General features: G+C 38.3%; 1 protein-coding gene across 1 annotated transcript; it reads left to right on the top strand.

Moving 5' to 3' along the window:
- Window positions 1-5,131: 5,131 nt before the first annotated feature.
- LOC104082266 (OTU domain-containing protein 7A-like) lies at window positions 5,132-17,631 on the top strand (the record flags this gene model as incomplete). The annotated part of the gene is made up of 5 exons (XM_009585333.1): window positions 5,132-5,259; window positions 7,105-7,254; window positions 13,704-13,818; window positions 14,064-14,148; window positions 16,093-17,631. Coding segments are annotated over 5 exons (1,912 nt in total), but the record flags the coding sequence as incomplete, so codon positions are not given.
- Window positions 17,632-19,490: the final 1,859 nt, after the last annotated feature.

The following is a 19,490-nucleotide window of genomic DNA, read 5'->3' as shown; positions in this document are numbered from 1 at the left end:
TGTCTGAGAAAAAAGTATTGATATTTTTAAAGACAGAGAAATAAAAATTGGAACTTGAAACATTCACATTCTGTATCTCTTTTAGTCAATGCAGTATACCATTTATTTTTTTTTCCCTGAAGAAAAGAAGGGAAATGCCCCATTACTTTGCAGTTTTTTGTGTTTGAATAGAAGCTCATTGCTGAAATACTGTAAGGAAATCAATGGATAGGTTCCTACACCTACCTACAGCAGAAATTTGTACTTGCTAGTAAGCTGCAGCTGTGGTGTATGCTGGTTTTAATTTTGGGATTCTTAAGCAGAGAAAGAAGAGGTTTCAGAAATTGAATGGTGGCAGATTGAGATATGATGTCATATCTGGTGTCATGCTTGTACCTAATCACCAGGTTGAAGAACTTGATACTTATTATGTTGTTTCAGTACATCTCAACTGTCTGCAGGTATTAGTCTCTTGCTCTGCGTGAATCCTGAAACTTAATCTAAACTTGGAATATCTGTTATGAGTCTGTTGGACAAACTGAAAATCTGGAGCATACGTATGGGGGGAAAAAAAGCAAGGTTACCACAGGGAGCTGTTTAGAAGGAAATCCAAGGACGTGAAAACAGATCTTGCTCAGAATTTAAAAGAGAGGAACAGACAGCAGATAGCCAGGTGGAACAGCAGGGTAGGTGACTTTCCTGTTTCAGCTTTTTGGGGTTTTTTTCATTACTGGCCGCAGTACAAATTGGATTTTCCATAGGAGAGAGAGTCTCTTTGGAGTGCTGAGTAGGTGTCCACCCTGTTTGGATTCGAGGTATCAGTAGTCCTGTAGGACAGACTGAGATTCCCCCCCCCCCCCTCCTTTTTTGTTAATTTGTTCTTACAGTCAAGATAAATTATTTAGGCAGAGTGCCCTGGTTGAGCAGGATTCTGCGATGCAGATTTATATGCTCTTATATATGGGGATTTCATTATTTTAAAATCACCTTTACATGAACAGAGGAATTAATTTCAGTTTCTTAAATCTCCTTTGCTTCCATGTTATATTGACAAAATTATTTTGTCCACAATTTTCATGGCCATGTAGGTAGCATAAATAGAGGTCCATCAAAAAAAGTGGAATGATAAGTGGATCAAAGGATGTGGCAGGTTGCTATGGATATTTGTTAATGATGATTTTTCATTCTCATTAATCTTTAGGAAAATTCATACTGAATCTTCAGCAGTGGCACTGAAATAATATAAGATAGCCCACAGGAATTACTGGCAATGATGAAATAAAATTGAACATTGAAAAGGTTTCCCAGAGAGTCTGTGAAGTCTTCCTCCTTCAAGATATTCAAAAGCTGTCTGGACGCGGTCCTGGGCAACTGGCTCTAGGTGGCCCTACTTGAACAGGGGCGTTGGACAAGGTGACCTCCAGAGGTCCCTTCCAACCTCAGCCACTCTGTGATTCTGTGAAAATGAGCAATGGAAAACAAATGTGTAATAGAGGAGAAGGATTTGAAATGTGTGAATATGATCATAAATAGTGAATCAAGCAACCTGATGATGTGATATTGAAGAGTAAAAAAAGCCCAGTGGAATTTTGGACTTCATGTGCAGTCAGGCTTGACATCAGCTGACCAAAGGGGTAAAGGTCCTTCTGATACAGCTGCATCTGGAATATGCCTTTCACTTCTAGAAACCTCATTAACTAGGAGGTGAGGAATAATTAAAGCATTTGAAGAAAAACTTTAGGACTGATAGTCTGGAAATACCAATGTGAGAAAATAGCTGGAAATCTTTGTAGCATATTGTCTTGCCAGTGACATGATCCTTCTAACTTCCTTTTGGCTAACGAATTACTCTGAGGGTGACATAATGCTGAAAAGCTGTCACAGCCAACAATGGAGAAGAATTCAGTAAGGAATATGAGAGGAAATTACAAAATGGGAAATTTTGTTTGAACATCAGGAAAAATTTGCTGACGAGTTTGGGTAACAGGAAGAGGGATACAGGGAAGGAGAGGTGTCTCACTGCTTGATCAGGGAATTTGTATACTGCATCAGCCTCCTGTTAATCATTTCCATCCTGCTGTGCTTCTAGGTTGGGATGAAAGATTCTAATGTAAAGTTCCAGGGATGGGCTGGATGCCATCAGACCTGTGCGAAGGTTACTGTATTTGTCCCACATATTCTACAGCAGTGCCCATACAGTTATGTTCAGTTATTTTTCACATATAATGAAAATTAATGACAGTTAATTATTGAAGTTCTCTGCACACCTAACAATAAGAGGACAATCGCTGCCTTCATGTAAGAGTGTGCCTAGGTTATGTTGCCCACCTTTATTTGTCATGTCTTACAGAAGCTGTGCTCCGTGTGTATTATATTTTTAAGTGGCACTCCGCTGTGAATTATCGTCTTTTGTCTGCTTCCCACAACCCTACCATTTTTCAGTCTTCTTCCATCTAGTGTGTTTATTTCTGTCTTCTAGGTAGAGGCAAAGCTTTAAAAGGTGATAGTGACATGAATGATGTTAAACTAGGAAAAAAGGAAAGGAGATAATTGAAACTAAAAATTTTATAAAATGCTTATGAAGTCATAGAAGGGCTTGAAAGTGTTCAGCTAGAGAAGTGGGGAATTTAACAGAATTATTCTTGCAGTCCAGATGAAAGAACGATCTGTTTCATAAATAATTTACTTTATAGGTTACCTTTCCAGTGGTGCTGGGCATTCCGTTTCCTGAAAAGATTGTGGGGCTGATTCAAAGCATACTGATGCTAGTTGGAAAACCTTTTTTTTTTTTCAATTTTGTCACTCAATTTTAAGTCAGGTTTTCAGTCTTACCTTTTCTGGGACAAAAGTACCTCATTGCATTTAGTGATCAGCAGCATATCCCTAGAAATTAGTAGCACATGTTCTTTAACATATAGTTTCTCTCTTCTTGCTGTCAAAAGTTTTGAGCCATGAAACATGTAACTGCACATTTTGTAAGCTTTTCAGTGAAAGAGAACATTTAAAACAAACTTAGCAATTGTGTTTGTCCATTCATATATGAAGAAGAAGTTTTTTTGAAATTTGTATAGGTTGGGAAAATAAGAATGTATTCAGATGATTAGGATAGCACAGGTATATTTTGAGGAATTTAAGGATTTTAGTCCCTAAATTGCATTCTAAGGATTTGCCTCTGTATATGTACGTGGTGGTTTAATGCTATGGATTTGTGTTGTTACATTTGAATTTCTGACACTTGATACTATTGAGAATAGATGTATACGCTGTAGATGGAACCTAACAGGGACTGGTTCCCTCGGTGCTTTCTAACTTTTTAGTACTGATGTGAAAAAATTACAAATCTTGCTCTATGTGCTGGTACATGTTTTTGGCTTTCCTAAATGTCTTACCTATATGTTGTTCTAGATAGTAGTAATTATGTAATCTAACATGAGTTTTCCCTGATATTCCTGTCCCAACCAGATATCTTTTCTAATAGACATCCTGTTAGTCAGTTTTCTTTGTCTTCTGTCATTGCTTATGCCTTTCAGACATCAGATTATGAATAGAACAGAAACTGCCCAAATCATCCCAGATAGGACTGGGATAGCTCACTCTCATTTTTTTGTTAAAACATATCGGATGTACTCATCTTCATCACATTCTTTCAGTAGGTAATTTACTCATTTTGGCCACCTTTGAAATTTAGGACTGATTATCACGGTTTTGACACAAAACACCATACTGTCAGCATATTACCATGTAATACCCATGTTTTGGAGAACTAAATGTTGAAAGGCATTTTCACCAAGTAAGGATAATGAATTCTAAAAATTTTTTTCCCAAGATGTATATTCCATAACAGTATCAACAATTCGAAAGGTAGAAACAACTCTTCAGAGTGCAGAAGACTCTTCAAGTGCTCAAATTGTCTTCCAATTATATTTTACATTGATCTTTTTTTTTTTTTTTTTAAATTCCTTCCAAGAACAGCACTTTTTTGTCTTTGTCTTAAATTACTTGCTCATTGTGAAGCTGGTTGAGGAATAACTCTGTTTAGACCTATGGAATACTCCTCAATAAAACATTTATTTTCATCAAAAAATGAAATATTATCTCTCCACTTTTTGAAGTGCTCTGTATCTCCTGCAGCTAGATGAAGAGAACAGAAAGACTTTCATTAATTCCTGTGGTATTTGGATCAGACCTGTAGAAGGCCAATGTAAAGAAAACACTTGGGCTTCTCCATAGTGCTGTCTTACTGTTTGAATTTTATGTTCTGCTCTCCGACCATGTAAGATATTTGTATTGATTCTTTCTATGTGTTTTCTGAAACACAAAGCTCCACTGGCAAAAATGCTTGGTCTTGTCTCACCTAACTACATCTTGATCTAGATTCCTTCTGTATTCTGTAAAGAGAAATGAGGATTTTCATCTCATCTTTGGGCAAGTGCTTAAGAGGAGAGGGATGATCCAGATGTGCCTATCTTTTTTGTTATCTGTAGAGGCAATCAAGGTGAAATGCTTAAACATCTGATTTTAGATGTCTGAAGGTAGGTGAAATTCATCTCATTGGAAAAATCTAATAGAAAAATGAATTTCCAGTTCCTTACACAAGTATCCCTCCCCATCTTAAAAAAATATGTTTTGGTAATAATCAAAGAAAAAATGTTGACAACTTTGTAAGTTAAATTCCTCCTACTCCAGCTGACATCAATGTTTCTTACATTGCCAAGGTAAACCTGTATTTTGTTTAAAGGAACTAGAAAAACACTTACCTTTCATTGTAGAGTCTATGTGCCAAGAGTGTCAGATGAAATTAGATTTTTGTGACAAAAGCAGATTTACACCAGGAGCTTGGCTAAGAATGACCTTTTTTATTCCCATTAGGCTACCAAACAGTATCAGAAAGTAATGAATTTTGCTGACTACTAAATTAGTGTGGAGTCTGCAAGTGAAAACATTTTCTCTGTTGCTGTTATTATATTTACAAAAATATATTTTTCTTTCTGATTTCTTATGTTACCTATTTCAATAATTGGAATATGTGTTTCAGAAGAGTGGGAATATGAATGATAAGGAAGAAGAAATAGCTGCTGCGATGTGTTGGCTCACTGAAGTTTCAATGGTTGGTTCAAGTTGGTTCAAAAAGTTTCAATGCTGTGTCTTCCAGGGTCGATAATTCAGAAGATCCAGTGTATGAGAGCTTAGAAGAGTTCCATGTTTTTGTCTTAGCCCATATTTTGAGAAGACCTATTGTTGTAGTAGCAGACACAATGTTACGAGACTCAGGGGGAGAAGGTAGGAGTTTTTCATTAGAAATTTATGCACCTGTGTAAATTGCATCAATCATAAAGTATCACAAACAAAAGACCCAGCTGTAACATACCTGAGTGTCTATGGGATAGCTGCTGCCTTTTTCTGGGGGGTTTTTGGGGGGGGAAAGAGCAGAATGATACTCAATCCTTTTCTACTAGATAAAAGTGAAAAATACAGGATAATTATGTAAGTCTCACTGAAAATCTGTTTATTCTAGATATTTACTATTAACCTAATAACCACCAAATTACAGAACACAATACATTTCTTACTGGTCTAGGTTAGCAAGGTTCTAATTTTGCTGTGTTATTTTGGTGCCCCTTAAAAATCCGCATAAATCAATCTAATCTGACTGTGAAAAATTGAATTTTGCATGTCTATATATCTTGGCTTTTTGTTTTCACTAACTCCTTTGCAGCCTCTCATTCAAGTTTCCAGAATGTTTTATCCGTTTGCACATGTGAGCACACAAATGTTAGATCCGTATGTGGAGCCAGCTGGACAGCTGTCTGAGCGGAACTTGAATGATTAAATTGATCTCTCACACTTTTTACCATGAACTAATAGAATACTAATTAATGATAGTATGTTGCTTAACTAAAGGGGAGTGTTGGGTTGATTAAAGGGGGATGTTAAACATGTGATGGAGTTTACAGAAATTTACTTCTACAGAAAATGCTGGGGGGTAATTTCAGTTTTCATTCAAATTGTGAACTACAAGTAATGGTTTTGTGATTGCTATCTGCTCTGACAGACTCGATCATGTTGCTTCATTTCCTCATAACTTCTCCTATCACAAATTGCCCTCCCCCCACATTTTCTTCTCTTTGACCCAATCTGATTTGGTCATCATAATCCCAGTGTTTTTCTCACTGCTGGCCTCATGGACCGGCATGATCAAGTTACCCCAGTTTAACTGGTATATGTACAAAGTACAGGTTTTCAAAAAGACTAATAACTTGGTCAAATTTGAATAGACTCACTAAAATGTAGATTTATGCCTCAAAACCAATACTGTTCTCCATCCCAAAGTCTGGACACAGCAGACCTCTTCAAAGAAGGTCTCTAGTAAAAACAGTGCGTTGTTTGGGCTTACTTTTTCCTTATGCTCGTTTTGGAAATATTTCAGCAATAAGGATTCGTATTTTCACAACAAAAGGAAAAATGATTGCTCAGAAGCAAACATGTTGCATTTTCCTGCCCAAACTTGCTGTTTCTCACAATTATATATAAACAAGTGTAGAATCTTTCAAAGGAAAGAACTTTGCCCTTACAGATGCAGCATCCCATTCAAATTCTACTTATAGAATTTTTTTAATCTTTCCTTATCATTATTATATATAGATACATATACACATTCATACATATATGATGTGTGTGATGATGTGTGTGTGAACTATAAACATGTTTGTAATGTTTCTTATAGAAATCTGTTAATGCAAGGCATGAGCAGAACTGATAGTTCTCTAATTAGAAAATATCTTTCTACCTAAAAGTATTACAGGGAGATACAAATCTGCATACATGTGTGAGAGTCATCAAGATTTTGTTATAAAACCTTAATATCTTTACTAGTAAACAATTAGAGCAAGGAAAATGTAAGTAAGAGCATAGTGTTTTCATTATTGTTCTTAGTATATTTCCTAACATTTTTATGATGAAATGTTACCTGTTGTTATGACTGTTTTCTGCATTGATTACTCCACGTTAGGCTACTCTCCTGGAGCTCTGAAAGTGTGGTAGCACAATTGTTACATACAATAGAACCAACATTATTGTCTGTTCTTTGACATAGTTTAAAAAAAAAAATCTCATTTTTCTTTGCAGCGTTTGCACCTATACCATTTGGAGGAATTTATTTGCCACTTGAAGTTCTACCTAACAGGTGCCATTGCTCACCTCTTGTGCTAGCCTATGATCAGGCCCATTTCTCTGCCCTTGTTTCCATGGAACAAAAAGATCAACAGAGAGAACAAGGTATGCTATAAACACAGCAACCCCGGGGTATATATTAAATACAATGCACAAAGTACTTTCTTCTACTTGTAGGTGTATTTATCTATCAGAAAGGAAACAATATCCACTAAATTGTATTGCTACATTCTTAGGAGTCTAAGTGGTCTAATTACAAGACTGGGAGCCAAGAACTCTTCAGTCCTAATCCTTGTGCTATCACTTGTCTGTCTTTGGCACTTAAACCTTTTCTGCCAGTTCCATATATGTAAAAATAGGTGTAATCATAGTCACCTACTGTGCTTCTGGGTTCTTGAAGGCCTTTGTTAATTTGGGTTAGTAAAGTGTTTAGAAGGTTAAGTGTGAGTCAGATTACTATTCAAAACTCATGTAATGGAAAAATCTCTCTTCTAGTGTGCTAAATGCACTTTTCTCATTTAAAAACATCTAGTTGAATTGTTTTTATCTTATCTTCTTGCTGTTTTCTGTTTTACTTCGGAACAGTGACAACAAAGCCTGACCAGATATTTCTGTGTCAAGTTTGAGCTTCCTGGATATGGGATTGGGAGTGACGAGCTTCAGGACTGAATTTGTTCGTGCCTCAGTAGCCTAGGAGCTAGCTATAACTGTAATTGCCCTTATTTGGAAGACCTGTTTGCTTAATAATAGAAAGCTGTGAGATGAACTTCTATCTGTCTTTGCTCCTTTTGTGAGGAAGGGAAAAGCGTTTTGCCAAAAACATGGTGAGGCTTTAGAAAAATTCAGTGGAGTTTTGCTGTTAGTATAAGTCCTCCTTTTTTTTGCCTGATGACACTGCAGAGGTGTTTTAAATCCCTTATGAATGCATATACCTGTAAAGTAAACATGGAATGTGTGCTGGTTGTTGAGATCTGCTGAGTGAATTTCATTTAGTCCTCCTTCGTAGAGGGTAGTTTAGAGGCAACTAAATATCTTTCATTTAATTCCCTAACCCATCTGATTTTGGATGTATTAGGCATTTTCCATGCTTATGAGACAGTCGACATGCTGCAGCTGTGTGAAGTAGAGAGAAAGACGTTCATTAAAATGATGCAAAGGGGAAAGAAACTCTTGAATAACAGACTTTGTTGTAGACATCTTCATGCAAGAATTTGACAACTAGTTAAGTCATCCTTCTTGGAAGGAGCGGAGAGTTTTTTACATGAGCTTGTGTGAGATGGGAAACACTCTACAAAGGGTTGCCTGTGGTATTGGCAAACTTTGTGTTGGTGAAGAGGAGGCTGAATCATAAAACAGTAATGAAAAAAAAGGTTGATCTAGATGTCAGATATTCAATGGGAAAATCAATCCAGTCCAACTATTCAGCCTTCAGTGGCACATAGCTATTTCAGGGATTTGTAGGTCGGTGCTTGGCAATAGGTCTGGCCTTTGCATTATACGCTGGGACATGCAGCTGCCTTCTAGCCCTCAATCTGTAGAAGAGCGACCCTTAGGAAAATGCTTTTCACATAGGAACCATTTCCAAAGCAATACACTGAGGTATGATGGAAACACCTTGTGAGAAATGAAAAGTCTGCAAAGCAAATTCATACCATTTTAATGCAATAATGTGATATGAATGAAGATAGAATTTTGGAGACCCTATTTAAGGATACTGTTTCACTGTTGGTGGTTGCTGATGATATGCTGCAGCCAGGACTGTAATGTCAGCATGCTATTAAGTTAGCAGCTCCTGCATGTATGTCTATGTTACAAATTGTAGAATTGTATAGTTGTAGAATGTGCCTCCATGTCTTTGGTCTTGATCCTTTTTAGGTCTGAGTTCTGTTGGTGGCAAAACAAGACAATTTCTGGAGTAGGCAGAGTCCATTTCTTCCTTTCTAACAATTGGGATCAGGATAGTATCAGTAGACTGACAGTAACCTCATTTATTTCAGGCACGTCTATCTGCCTTCATACAATACTTCATTATCACAGGTCTTACAAGAGCCTATGTGCGTAAATAATTTGATTGAATATACAGAACTTAACTATCTCTGCAATAACTTTGCAGATAGGGTAACCGCCACTCACCAAACCTTTTGCTATTGTGGCATCCTCTAAGCGACAGGATTCACAAAAGGTAGTGAGGGGAAACTACTGTTCAGCTGCTCTGACCCCACCTCTCAGTATGTGTTAAAGTATTCAGTGATACAACTTGTGCCACCTACTGAAATATTCCTAATATTACAAGCCATATTTAATTACACACTGCAAGATCTTGGGTTTGATAACAAGGTAATGTATTTGATTTTTCACACAAGTGCTAGCAATAATGTTAAATATACTTATTGTGGTTAGAAACTGTCTTTCTGTAGGATTTTCCTACACCTGTAGTCGCACAGGAGAGGTGCTGGAAGAGAAAAAGCTACCAAATATCCATCACAGTATCAGTAGCATTAAATATATGCTTTGTTCATGTATAAGTTCATCCAGGTTAATTACAAGGGTTGTTGAATCAAAATAGTATTTGTTTTGTATGATCTGATTTTACATGTTTTACTGCAGGGCCTTGAATACACAGGCTTCAATTCTGTGGAGCAGCAGAGAGCACTTGGCATTAAGTCTGGGATGAAGGGAATGCTTTAGCTTTCAGCTGCCAAGCTGGTTGCTGTTAGAGACTGCAGCAGTCTAACAGCTAACACAGCATTGCTATTGTTCTTCAAATGCCATGACAGGAAATAGATTGGCACAAGGATGCTCTCATAATGCCTAATTTTTGTACCTTGTCAGCATAGAGATGTTGGCAGCTTTGGCATCGAGGAAGGGAGAGCCACAATTATTAGGAGTCAGGAAACAATGGCACGGGTGCTACAGTACATGGCCAGATTTTGAACTATCAGAATGCAGCTGAGAGCTTAGAGCTACAGCTTCTTAAAAGGAGCATCTCTGATAGCCGAGGCTGTTCATAACTTACAGTATTTATACTCTAAGCATGTAGCCGGATGTCAGGAGTAGCATCTGAAGTTGTCTGAACTACTGCATGTACGTACATGTTTAAGCTGCTGAGCAGCTGTCTTGTGGAGGAGACGGTATGCCCTATATTTGTGAAATATGTGTGGTCAAATAAATGCTGATGTGAATGCCTGAAGTTCTGCTTTGGCATATAGTCATTTATCAGATCATTTTGAGCACTACTATAAAGGTATATAAAGAGAGAAAACATGCTAACATCCTCTTGTCTGGAGAGGATTTAGAACACATTTTGACGTGTCTTCTTTTTACCAGCGCATAGCTGGCATTCTGATGGTCACCGAAGGCCCTCTTGTTTTGAAATCCACAACGTCTGACTAAAAACCTATAAATACTTTTTTATTCATTCAGGCTATATTTATTCAGGTGTTTTGTATCTTTGTTCACGGAAAAGAAAGACCAGATCTCAACTGCCCCTAAGACTGCTTCGTTGAACTTAGTTTCCCACACTCCCATATTTTGTCAGCCAGTTAGCAGTGAAATGGCTGCCCACAATCAGTTTGCAATAACAAGTGTGAGAGGTGTGACAGTGGTTTTTAACAGCAGTATGTCAGTATCTGTGTCAGCATTTTATTTTACTAGTGTTTTCAGAAATAGCTGAAGTGTTCTTCTTTCTAGAAGATTAATAACACTTGAGGCATGAATATGAGTGCTGGGAAACACTGTGACTTCACAGCACAGAAGGCAATACACCCAACTGTGGAATGGCATGAAAGTCCTCACTGTGTGTCTTAAAACTGCCGTGGACGAAATAGCTGCTGTTACTTTTGATGTATCCCATCTGCTGGCATTAGGACTTGTAGACTGTGTTTCAAATAGTGTGGTTTCAGCTGGAGAGCATCCAAAACCAAGTGTAACCAAACAACCGCACCAAAGTTGCAAACTCTCTGATGTGGCTGGGCATCAGGAAGATGCTAGAATCTGTTGGGTTTGCTTTAGATATGAATGTGATGGATCCTGCTTGCAGTCCTAACATTAAAATACTCTTCTGTCAGGAACGTCGGGAAATCCTACAAGAAACCCCAGCTATCAAACAGAATTAGCTGAAAGAGAGGAAATCTCTTGCAGTGAAGATGATAGAATTTTAGAACTCCATTACTTTAGCAGATACTTTTTGCATGAAGATGGTAGTGCTTCATACCAACCCCAGACTATCCCGTAGAATGAGTATACAATTTCCATTCAACTCAGAGTTTGAAAAATAATAGTTAACAAATTCTGTATGAAGATGGAGACAGTATGTGTCATAATGTGTGCATTAGTTAAGACAATAGTGACATGCTATAGACAATCAGCTCTAAGCTTTGTTTTGTACTTAGATATTAAGATTTTAATAAAATTGAGTATCACTAAACATTTTTATTAGGTGTATTTTCAGTATCAGTAGAAACAGCCAGCTTTAAAAAGGATTCCTTTAAATTTTTTTTATAAAAATGATTATTTATTGAACTATGTGAAAGCTAGTTAGTTTCAAGCTGTCTTAAGAAAGGAGACTCAAATTTACTTTTTGAGGTTTACATCCCAAAGAGACTGATTCAAAACTCTGACAGTTCTTTGGTCCAGGCTTCCCAACATCACCTGCCTCAGGATCACATTCCCAGTTCTCTACCAGGCTGTACCTGTATAAGGTCAGGTGCTAGCAGCAGTGGAAGTGTTGTGTTGTAAACTTATAATGCTGCTCTTTTCTAAGTTGCCTTCTTCCTTTAAACAGTTGATATATTGCACTGTAAGGTCAATTGTAAATCCAGTCAGTACCTGCTAGTAATTCAGTTAATTGGCAGAATGTGTGTTTTCCTTGGGAAACATGATCGGTTAATTGCATTCTCAGTTATTTCAGCCCCTTTGTTGCAGTATTTTCATTGAATGCAGCAGGGTAAGCCCTCATATTACACCAATGAGTGTTAAAAATTGTATTCAGTTGTCACCTCTGCTGTACATTTCTTAGGTTCTTGTGCTTCAGTAGCTTGCTTTACAGTGTATTTTTGAAATGTAGACTTAGACTTTCTGCTTCTTATTCACTCTGAGTTTCTTTAAGGAGCTAAATTCTCTTACTATATTAATTTCTGTGCTTGCATCTTACAGCAGTATCTGCAACTGAAGTTGATTAATCTCCAGCTGTTCTATACTGTATTTGCAGTTAATACGGGGAAAATATTTCAAGAATTACCTACTATAAGCAATAGGGGGCAACATTTCCATGAAATTTGTAGAGGTTTGACCTTTTTATTTCCAGTCTGCAAAGATGAAAAAATATATATACTTTCTGCAGTTGTTGTCTAACTGTCTGAACCAAATACTGACTTCACTGTGTTACTCTAAAATGCAGATTAAATTTCCTGCATTCTGCTAGGTGAGGAACAATATTTAACCAAAAATGCTCTACCTTTGTTTTGACAACATATGTTTTCTTAACTGCAGAAAATACTATAAACATATGACCAATAAGTGCAATCGATTTTCAAAAATTCAGTGCCATGATGTTTGGGTGATTTCTCCAGGTTTCTTTGCCCCTTGGCTTTGCTGGAATGAATACCTAGGCAAAGTCCTTGAGGGTTTTAGTATAGAAAATTAAATTCCTTGATTGGTTGTCAGAGGAGCAGTAGTGACCTGCATCATGCTGACGATCCCACCCAGTCCCTCAGCAGCTTTTACTTTTTTTTCTAATGAAATGGAAGCAAATTGCTGGCTTTAATTAAAGCTGACAGTGTTTTTCTCTTAGTTTGTTGCTGGTGATGAATGATAGACACTCAGTAAAATGAGAGTGCAGTCCCTGCATGCTGAGTGTAAAGCAGAGTCATTAAGATCTGTGTCAGAAGGCAGAGCCCCAGCAGAGAGGGGAAAGGACAGAAGAGCCAAAACAGCTAGACAGGAATGCTGGGATATAACAGCAGTAATGGTGTTTTCTCTATGCTCAAGACAGGCCTCAAACTGACCTCTTAACCCATATATATGTTGATCTATGCCCCTCAATTATGTTAATTCACAGTTTGAGTCCAAAATCACTGTAATTGCGTTTTGCTTTGTTTCTTTATGCTGTTATCAATATATTTTTGTTTCTTTGACAGTGGAAAACAAAAAGGTACTAAACTGAAAAGACAAAATAATTAACAAGTATGTGCATCTGTGTGAGACAGGCAGGAATATTTCAACTTTTTTTGCTTTCTGCTATTCTAATGGCTCTACTGCATTACAAAATGGCAATGATGTTCTCCCAGAGGTCTCCCCTCCTCCACAGGTGACTATCTTTCACTCCATGAGCAATCAGCGTATTAATCTCTCCCTCCTCTTCTATTGCACAAACATCAAAATAGGGAAATGGAGCCCAGTATAAATCATTTCTGGTGCTCTGGATGAGACAATTCTGCAGCATACTCAAATTCTGCCCTTCTTCTTTAACCAGTTATGCTGCTTTTCACAGCTAAATCTTTTTTTTTGTCGTTTTTGTTCCCCCCACCCCAATCCTTGTTTCTTCTCTACTTCAGCGGTGATCCCCCTGACTGACTCTGAACACAAGTTACTGCCTTTGCACTTTGCGGTCGATCCTGGGAAGGACTGGGAGTGGGGAAAAGATGACAATGATAACACCAGGCTGGCCAAGTAAGACCTTTCTGTAACTTTAGCGTTAAGCAGTAAAATGCCTTGAGCCATACCTGCTTGAAGTATTGGGAGAACTGCTAACAGAGAGGGCTTTGTTCATGTTCTCTTTTACATGGGAGAAGACATGGGTGGGTCTCCAGCTGATAGTCACAATTCAGGCTGCTGTTACATCTCTCCCTGTTAAGAAGTACTGCTTTTTCTTTCAGGCTTTTTGACTGTTTGTTCCCTTCTTTTTTCATCCTTAGTTTGATTCTGTCTCTTGAGGCAAAGCTTAATCTTCTACACAGCTATATGAATGTAACATGGATACGCATACCATCTGAGACACGGGTAAGGTAAACTTCCCCCTGGGTCTAAACAAGATGAGAGATAGAAGGCACGACAGGGTGTTGTGTAGGGTAGGCTGCCTGGACTGGCCAGCTGCCTGGAAACACCTAAGTGTCCTAGCAGCAGGGTCAAGTCACTCATGGCTCATTGTCATTGCAATCAGGCTTGTAGATTTTTCTAGTTATTTGTTTTAATAACACAGTTGCTTGTATATTTTTGCAGCTCATACTCTGTGTTCTGAAATGTATTTTCAGGCTTAATCTTTCTGTTACTTATTTCAGTAGTCAGTGTAGTTCAGAAAAACCTTAAAATAGACCTTTTCTCACCATTGTTTTCTCAGAACTTTGGCTTGCTCTCCTAACGCCACTGTTAGGTCACCAATACCAAGTCCTTTCTCTTTCTGAGAATACATTTGCACCCCTGGACAGCTCCCAGTTCAGAGTGGCTGACAAAAGGCCACAGACTGGTGCTGAACTGGAGCCTGGTTCTTTCAGAAAGCTATGTTAGAACCATGCCCAGCTGGCACCTAGTCAGCTGCAAATTTCTCTGCAAATTACATTGAATAGATTGAGGGGTTAGTCTGGAGGCAAAACGTTGCTAGGAGAGGATGGAGGTGATTTAAACAGCCTACACAGATGGGATTTGAAAGGAGGAACAGAACACAAAAAGAGAAGGTGTTTAACAAGCTACAAGAGGGGAAAAACCCATTTTTCTACAGTGGTAGCTACCACATCAGAAAAAGGAGAGCCAAAATGGTCCTGTAGTTGTAAGCTGTGATCCTGAAACTTGTGGGACCTGGGTTACCTCTCCCTGCTTCACACTTGCCACATGAGCATGGTCAGGTCACTTTAGCACTCATTTCCTCCTTTGCCAAGTGGGGTAACAGGTCTGCTCCCGACTTCAGATTCCAGAGAGAGAGAGGACATTTAAGTACCCAGGAACAAGAAGCAGGCATGCATTTCTATACTGGAAGTATATATACATCTCCAGAGCTTCCCCCCCCGCCCCCAAATCATTATGGTTAGTTAAATGTTTCATATTTATCTCTAGCAGATTTTAGCTTCATGGTGCCTGACAGCAAGACGAAGTTTTGCAGGAGTAAATGAACAGAGCCACATTTTAAAGTATCCTAGGATCCTCGTTATTGCATTTTCAAGAAAGATGTTTTATCACCTTACCTAAAATATAAATTGGAACTCAGACTTCTGACACCGGTTTTATCTGCATTGTATTTCTAATAAGAATGAATATACCTCATTGTATTCCTCAGTCTACTTGCTTAAGTTTAATGTTTAATAGATGTTTAGCTCTGGTGCATTGTACCTTTGATTTTCGTGCACCAGAGACCTGAACAATGAAGAAATCAATTTAAATAAGTTGGGTTTTGAACATAACGAATTTTGAAATGTTGCTACATACAGGTTTGTGTGCTGCATCCCCCTCACAGCTTTCAGCAGAACCTCATTTCCCTTCCATCACAATATTATCAGTTTCTTTCCATGCTCTCTGTCTCCCCCCCTGGCTGAGAGGCAGCCTGTATTGTAGGTGCTTCCTACTGAATGGCTGATCTCTGTATGCTGGCCAGCCACTCCACTGGTCAGCACAAGCAGGGAGGTTGCGCTGCAGCCTTCCCCTCGACAGGAGCGCTAACTCGCATCTCTACATTATTCAGATACTGATTTTCACAGACCCTCTGAATGACTGACCTCTATTCTACAAATGTGCTTGAAATGAGCCAAAAGCTACTGTAGGAACAAGCAAGATACATAGTCAGCACAGCCAAATAAGCTTTATTTGGTGAAGAAACCAGTCTAAAATGTCAGTGCATAAATTAAAAAGTACATTTAAAATCAATGTCAAAATCTATATTGGATTTGGGATTTTTTTGCACCAAGTCCCTGTATGAAACTGATTTTGCTGCATCTAATTATAATTACTTTTCCATAGCAGGCCCCTTTGGCTCAACCAGAATCCCCTACAGCTTCAGCTGGGGAAGACGTTCAGTCTCTGGCTGACTCAATGGACTCGGACCGAGATTCCATCTGTAGTAATTCCAACGGCAATAATGGCAAAAACAGTAAAGAAAAAGAAAAGGACAAACAGAGGAAAGATAAAGACAAAACCAGGACGGATTCAGTTGCCAATAAAATAGGAAGCCTCAGTAAAACCTTGGGAATTAAACTGAAAAAGAATATGGGTGGTCTTGGAGGCCTGGTGCATGGCAAAATGAGCAGAGCCAATTCAGGGAATGGAAAAAATGGTGACACAGTAGAGAAGGTCAAAGAGAAGAAGTCTAAGTCTCGAAAAGGGAGCAAAGAGGAATCTGGACAGTCTGCGAGCACTTCTCCATCTGAAAAGACCACTCCATCTCCGACTGACAGAGCTAGCAACTCACCCATTGAAAAGATGAACACTAAAGCCTTCTCTGACAAGCAGTCTGACCCATGGAAGTACAGCACTGACGTGAAACTCAGCCTAAATATTTTGAGAGCTGCCATGCAGGGTGAACGAAAGTTTATTTTTGCTGGCCTTCTTTTGACCAGTCATAGGCATCAGTTCCACGAGGAGATGATAGGCTATTACCTGACCAGTGCACAGGAGCGTTTCAATGCAGAACAGGAACAGAAAAGAAAGGATGCTGAGAAAAAGGCTGCACTGAATGGGTCATCTAGTAGGAAACTGGAGCCAGAAGCATATTCAAAAGAAAAATTAGAAACATCTCCTCAGGATAGGGCATCACCCGTCTTGCCTCAAAGCCATACAACTCAACTGGTTTTAAAATTTAAAGGTCGCACTAGTCCCACTCCTGGGCCATTTTCTTCACCTAGTAATGGTGCTAAGAAAAGCGGACCCATTCCGGTATCTGCCCACTATAGCCATACGCCACCTGTTCAAAGACAAAGTGTCATCCATTTGCATGATGTCAACTCCAAGCCATCGAGCTTCCAAGATGATACCTACAAGCCAGTGGTTGGCACCTTAAAAACCTGTGCCACCTATCCCCAACAAAACAGATCACTGTCTTCTCAAAGCTATAGCCCAGCCCGGATATCCGGTATCCGTACAGTGAACACAGTGGAATCGCTGAGCTATGCCATGCCTACTGAACACAAGTCTCAGACATACACAAATGGATTCAATACTGGTGATATTAGAGACTGCTTAGAATATGCTGATGAGGATGCTCCTCAGACCTGGTTGAACAATGATAAAAATCAAGGCAGAAGCACAGTTTGCCCAATATATTCCATCCAGCAGAACCGCTGTAAGAAGGAGAACTGTTCCTTTTATGGTCGTCCTGAGACTGAAAATTACTGTTCATACTGCTACAAAGAAGAGTTAAAGCGCAGGGAGAGAGAAGGCAAGGGACACAGGCATTGAGGATTCTTCCATGACTACTTAGTTTTACCATTTTCTTACTTACAAAGTAAACAGTGCTGAATTGCAGTAAAAGGAAACCTTAAAAAAAGAATAAAGGATTGATGAGTAAATAGTGTCTAGCTTTTCGCTTTCCGGGGCAATGAGGAAATAATAGGATTAATTTATCATAAAAAAATATTATTTTCCATTTTGTCAGTGTCTTTTTTACATATACTGGTAAGCTGAAGGGTTGTTTACTCCTTTGTCAGTGCTGTGTATATGTTTGGTCAAAAATTTACTAATGGTGCCTGAATTTACACTGACATCACTCAGGTAGTAGAATGATAGGGGAAAGTCATAATACCGGAGATGTGGTGTTGTAGTAGGGTAGTATCTGCCTTGCAGACATTTGAAATTCTATAGCTATTATGAGAGTATTTTTTCCTCAGTAAAACCTAAATTTTTCATAGCCTTTTTTTTCAGGAGGGTAGTGATTTTGCATACTGCACATTTTTAACATGGCAGCATATCACATTACTACTAATGTTTGTACTTACTTTAGTCTGAAATTGAATGATTCTGGGAAAATGGGAGTGAAAGGTCTGAATTCTTGAGGGCTGTAGTTCTTCCTAATTTTAAGTTCTTACCAGTTATTTCTACATTTCCATAGAGAAGTAGATTTGAGCCACTTTTATTTGTACTGAATTTTTAAACAGGGTTTTATAAAAAATACATTAGGACTTGCAAGACTTCACATCACAAAAAAACCCCACATAGTATAGTTTTGGACACCTGAATTTCAGTAGTATTTTCATTGCTGTTAAAATTGAGAGAAGTGTTAAAAAAAAATTAAAATTAAAAAAAAATTATTAGATTTGGAAAATCTGATGACCAGCTAGGAAATTTAGGATCATTTTAGAGCTGAATGAACTGCTTGTCAAAACAAATGTATTGCATCAATTGATTCCCTTAGCCCTTGCATGAATTTAATCATTATTTATTTATTCCTTTCTCAACATTATTGAGTGATAGTTATTGCAAACATAATTACTTCCGAGCCTTTCTTGAAGACTGTTGGCTCCACCTATTTTTGAGTCTTCTCCTAGAGAGAGTTATGTACCTGCCAGGAGGTTGTTCCAAGATGGCTATAAAATACCTCCTGTATGAATGGGAACTCCTAGCACAGATTTGCACACGTCTGATATCCAAATATTTACATAAGTATTTGCAAAACTTTTGAAAATAAAACTTTACTCATAGAAACATTTCTGTAAAGCAGACACCGCAAATACTGTTAAAGTAGATGTATGACATTACGAAGTTTTCTTGAATATAGTACTTGCTGGTTTTGCACCCCTCCACCATCAACTGCCATAATGTAGTAAGAATAGACCTTTTGTGTTGTTACACTTGTGAGCAATGGCTCATTTACTGTCTACCTACATTTTTTTTTAAAAAGAGCTCATTTTCCACAAACAGGTGAAGTACTGCCTTCAAGACTGCTTACTCTGCCACCTAAAGGTGCAGAACATGAGTTCTGCCTTACTCATTAGGGAATAGCACTTTTCTGGCCCACACAGGAAAAATTCTTTGCCAAAGAGTCTTTGTTTCTGATTCTTTTCTGCTGTACTCCAATTTTTACTGTTGACATGGGTGGTACCATTTCACTTGCATACAGTTAATCCTAGTTAGCCTTGAAACCAAGCCTAAAGTAGTCTGTGAATCAAGATGCACAAACTTATGCTGATGTGTACTGGCTTTCAGGAAAAGCACATAAGCTTTTGCTAGTGTCTCACTGAAATTTGTGGAACAGAGTACATACTTAAAATTGACCATATCTTCAGGTTTTCTGCTGAATGGGAGGTTTAAAGAATAGTTTCAAAGTAAGTCCATTAGCCACTCCTAAAAAGTCACAGTCTTTGCCATGTTAGCTGTTCCATGAATCCAGACCTGTACTTCGTATTTCTTGCCATATACTGAGCATA

This window comes from Fulmarus glacialis, unplaced genomic scaffold (genome assembly GCF_000690835.1).
Source record: "Fulmarus glacialis isolate BGI_N327 unplaced genomic scaffold, ASM69083v1 scaffold38689, whole genome shotgun sequence".
NCBI lineage: Eukaryota > Metazoa > Chordata > Aves > Procellariiformes > Procellariidae > Fulmarus > Fulmarus glacialis.
Note: the sequence above shows the minus strand (reverse complement) of the source record. Positions and strands in the feature narration are given on the sequence as shown.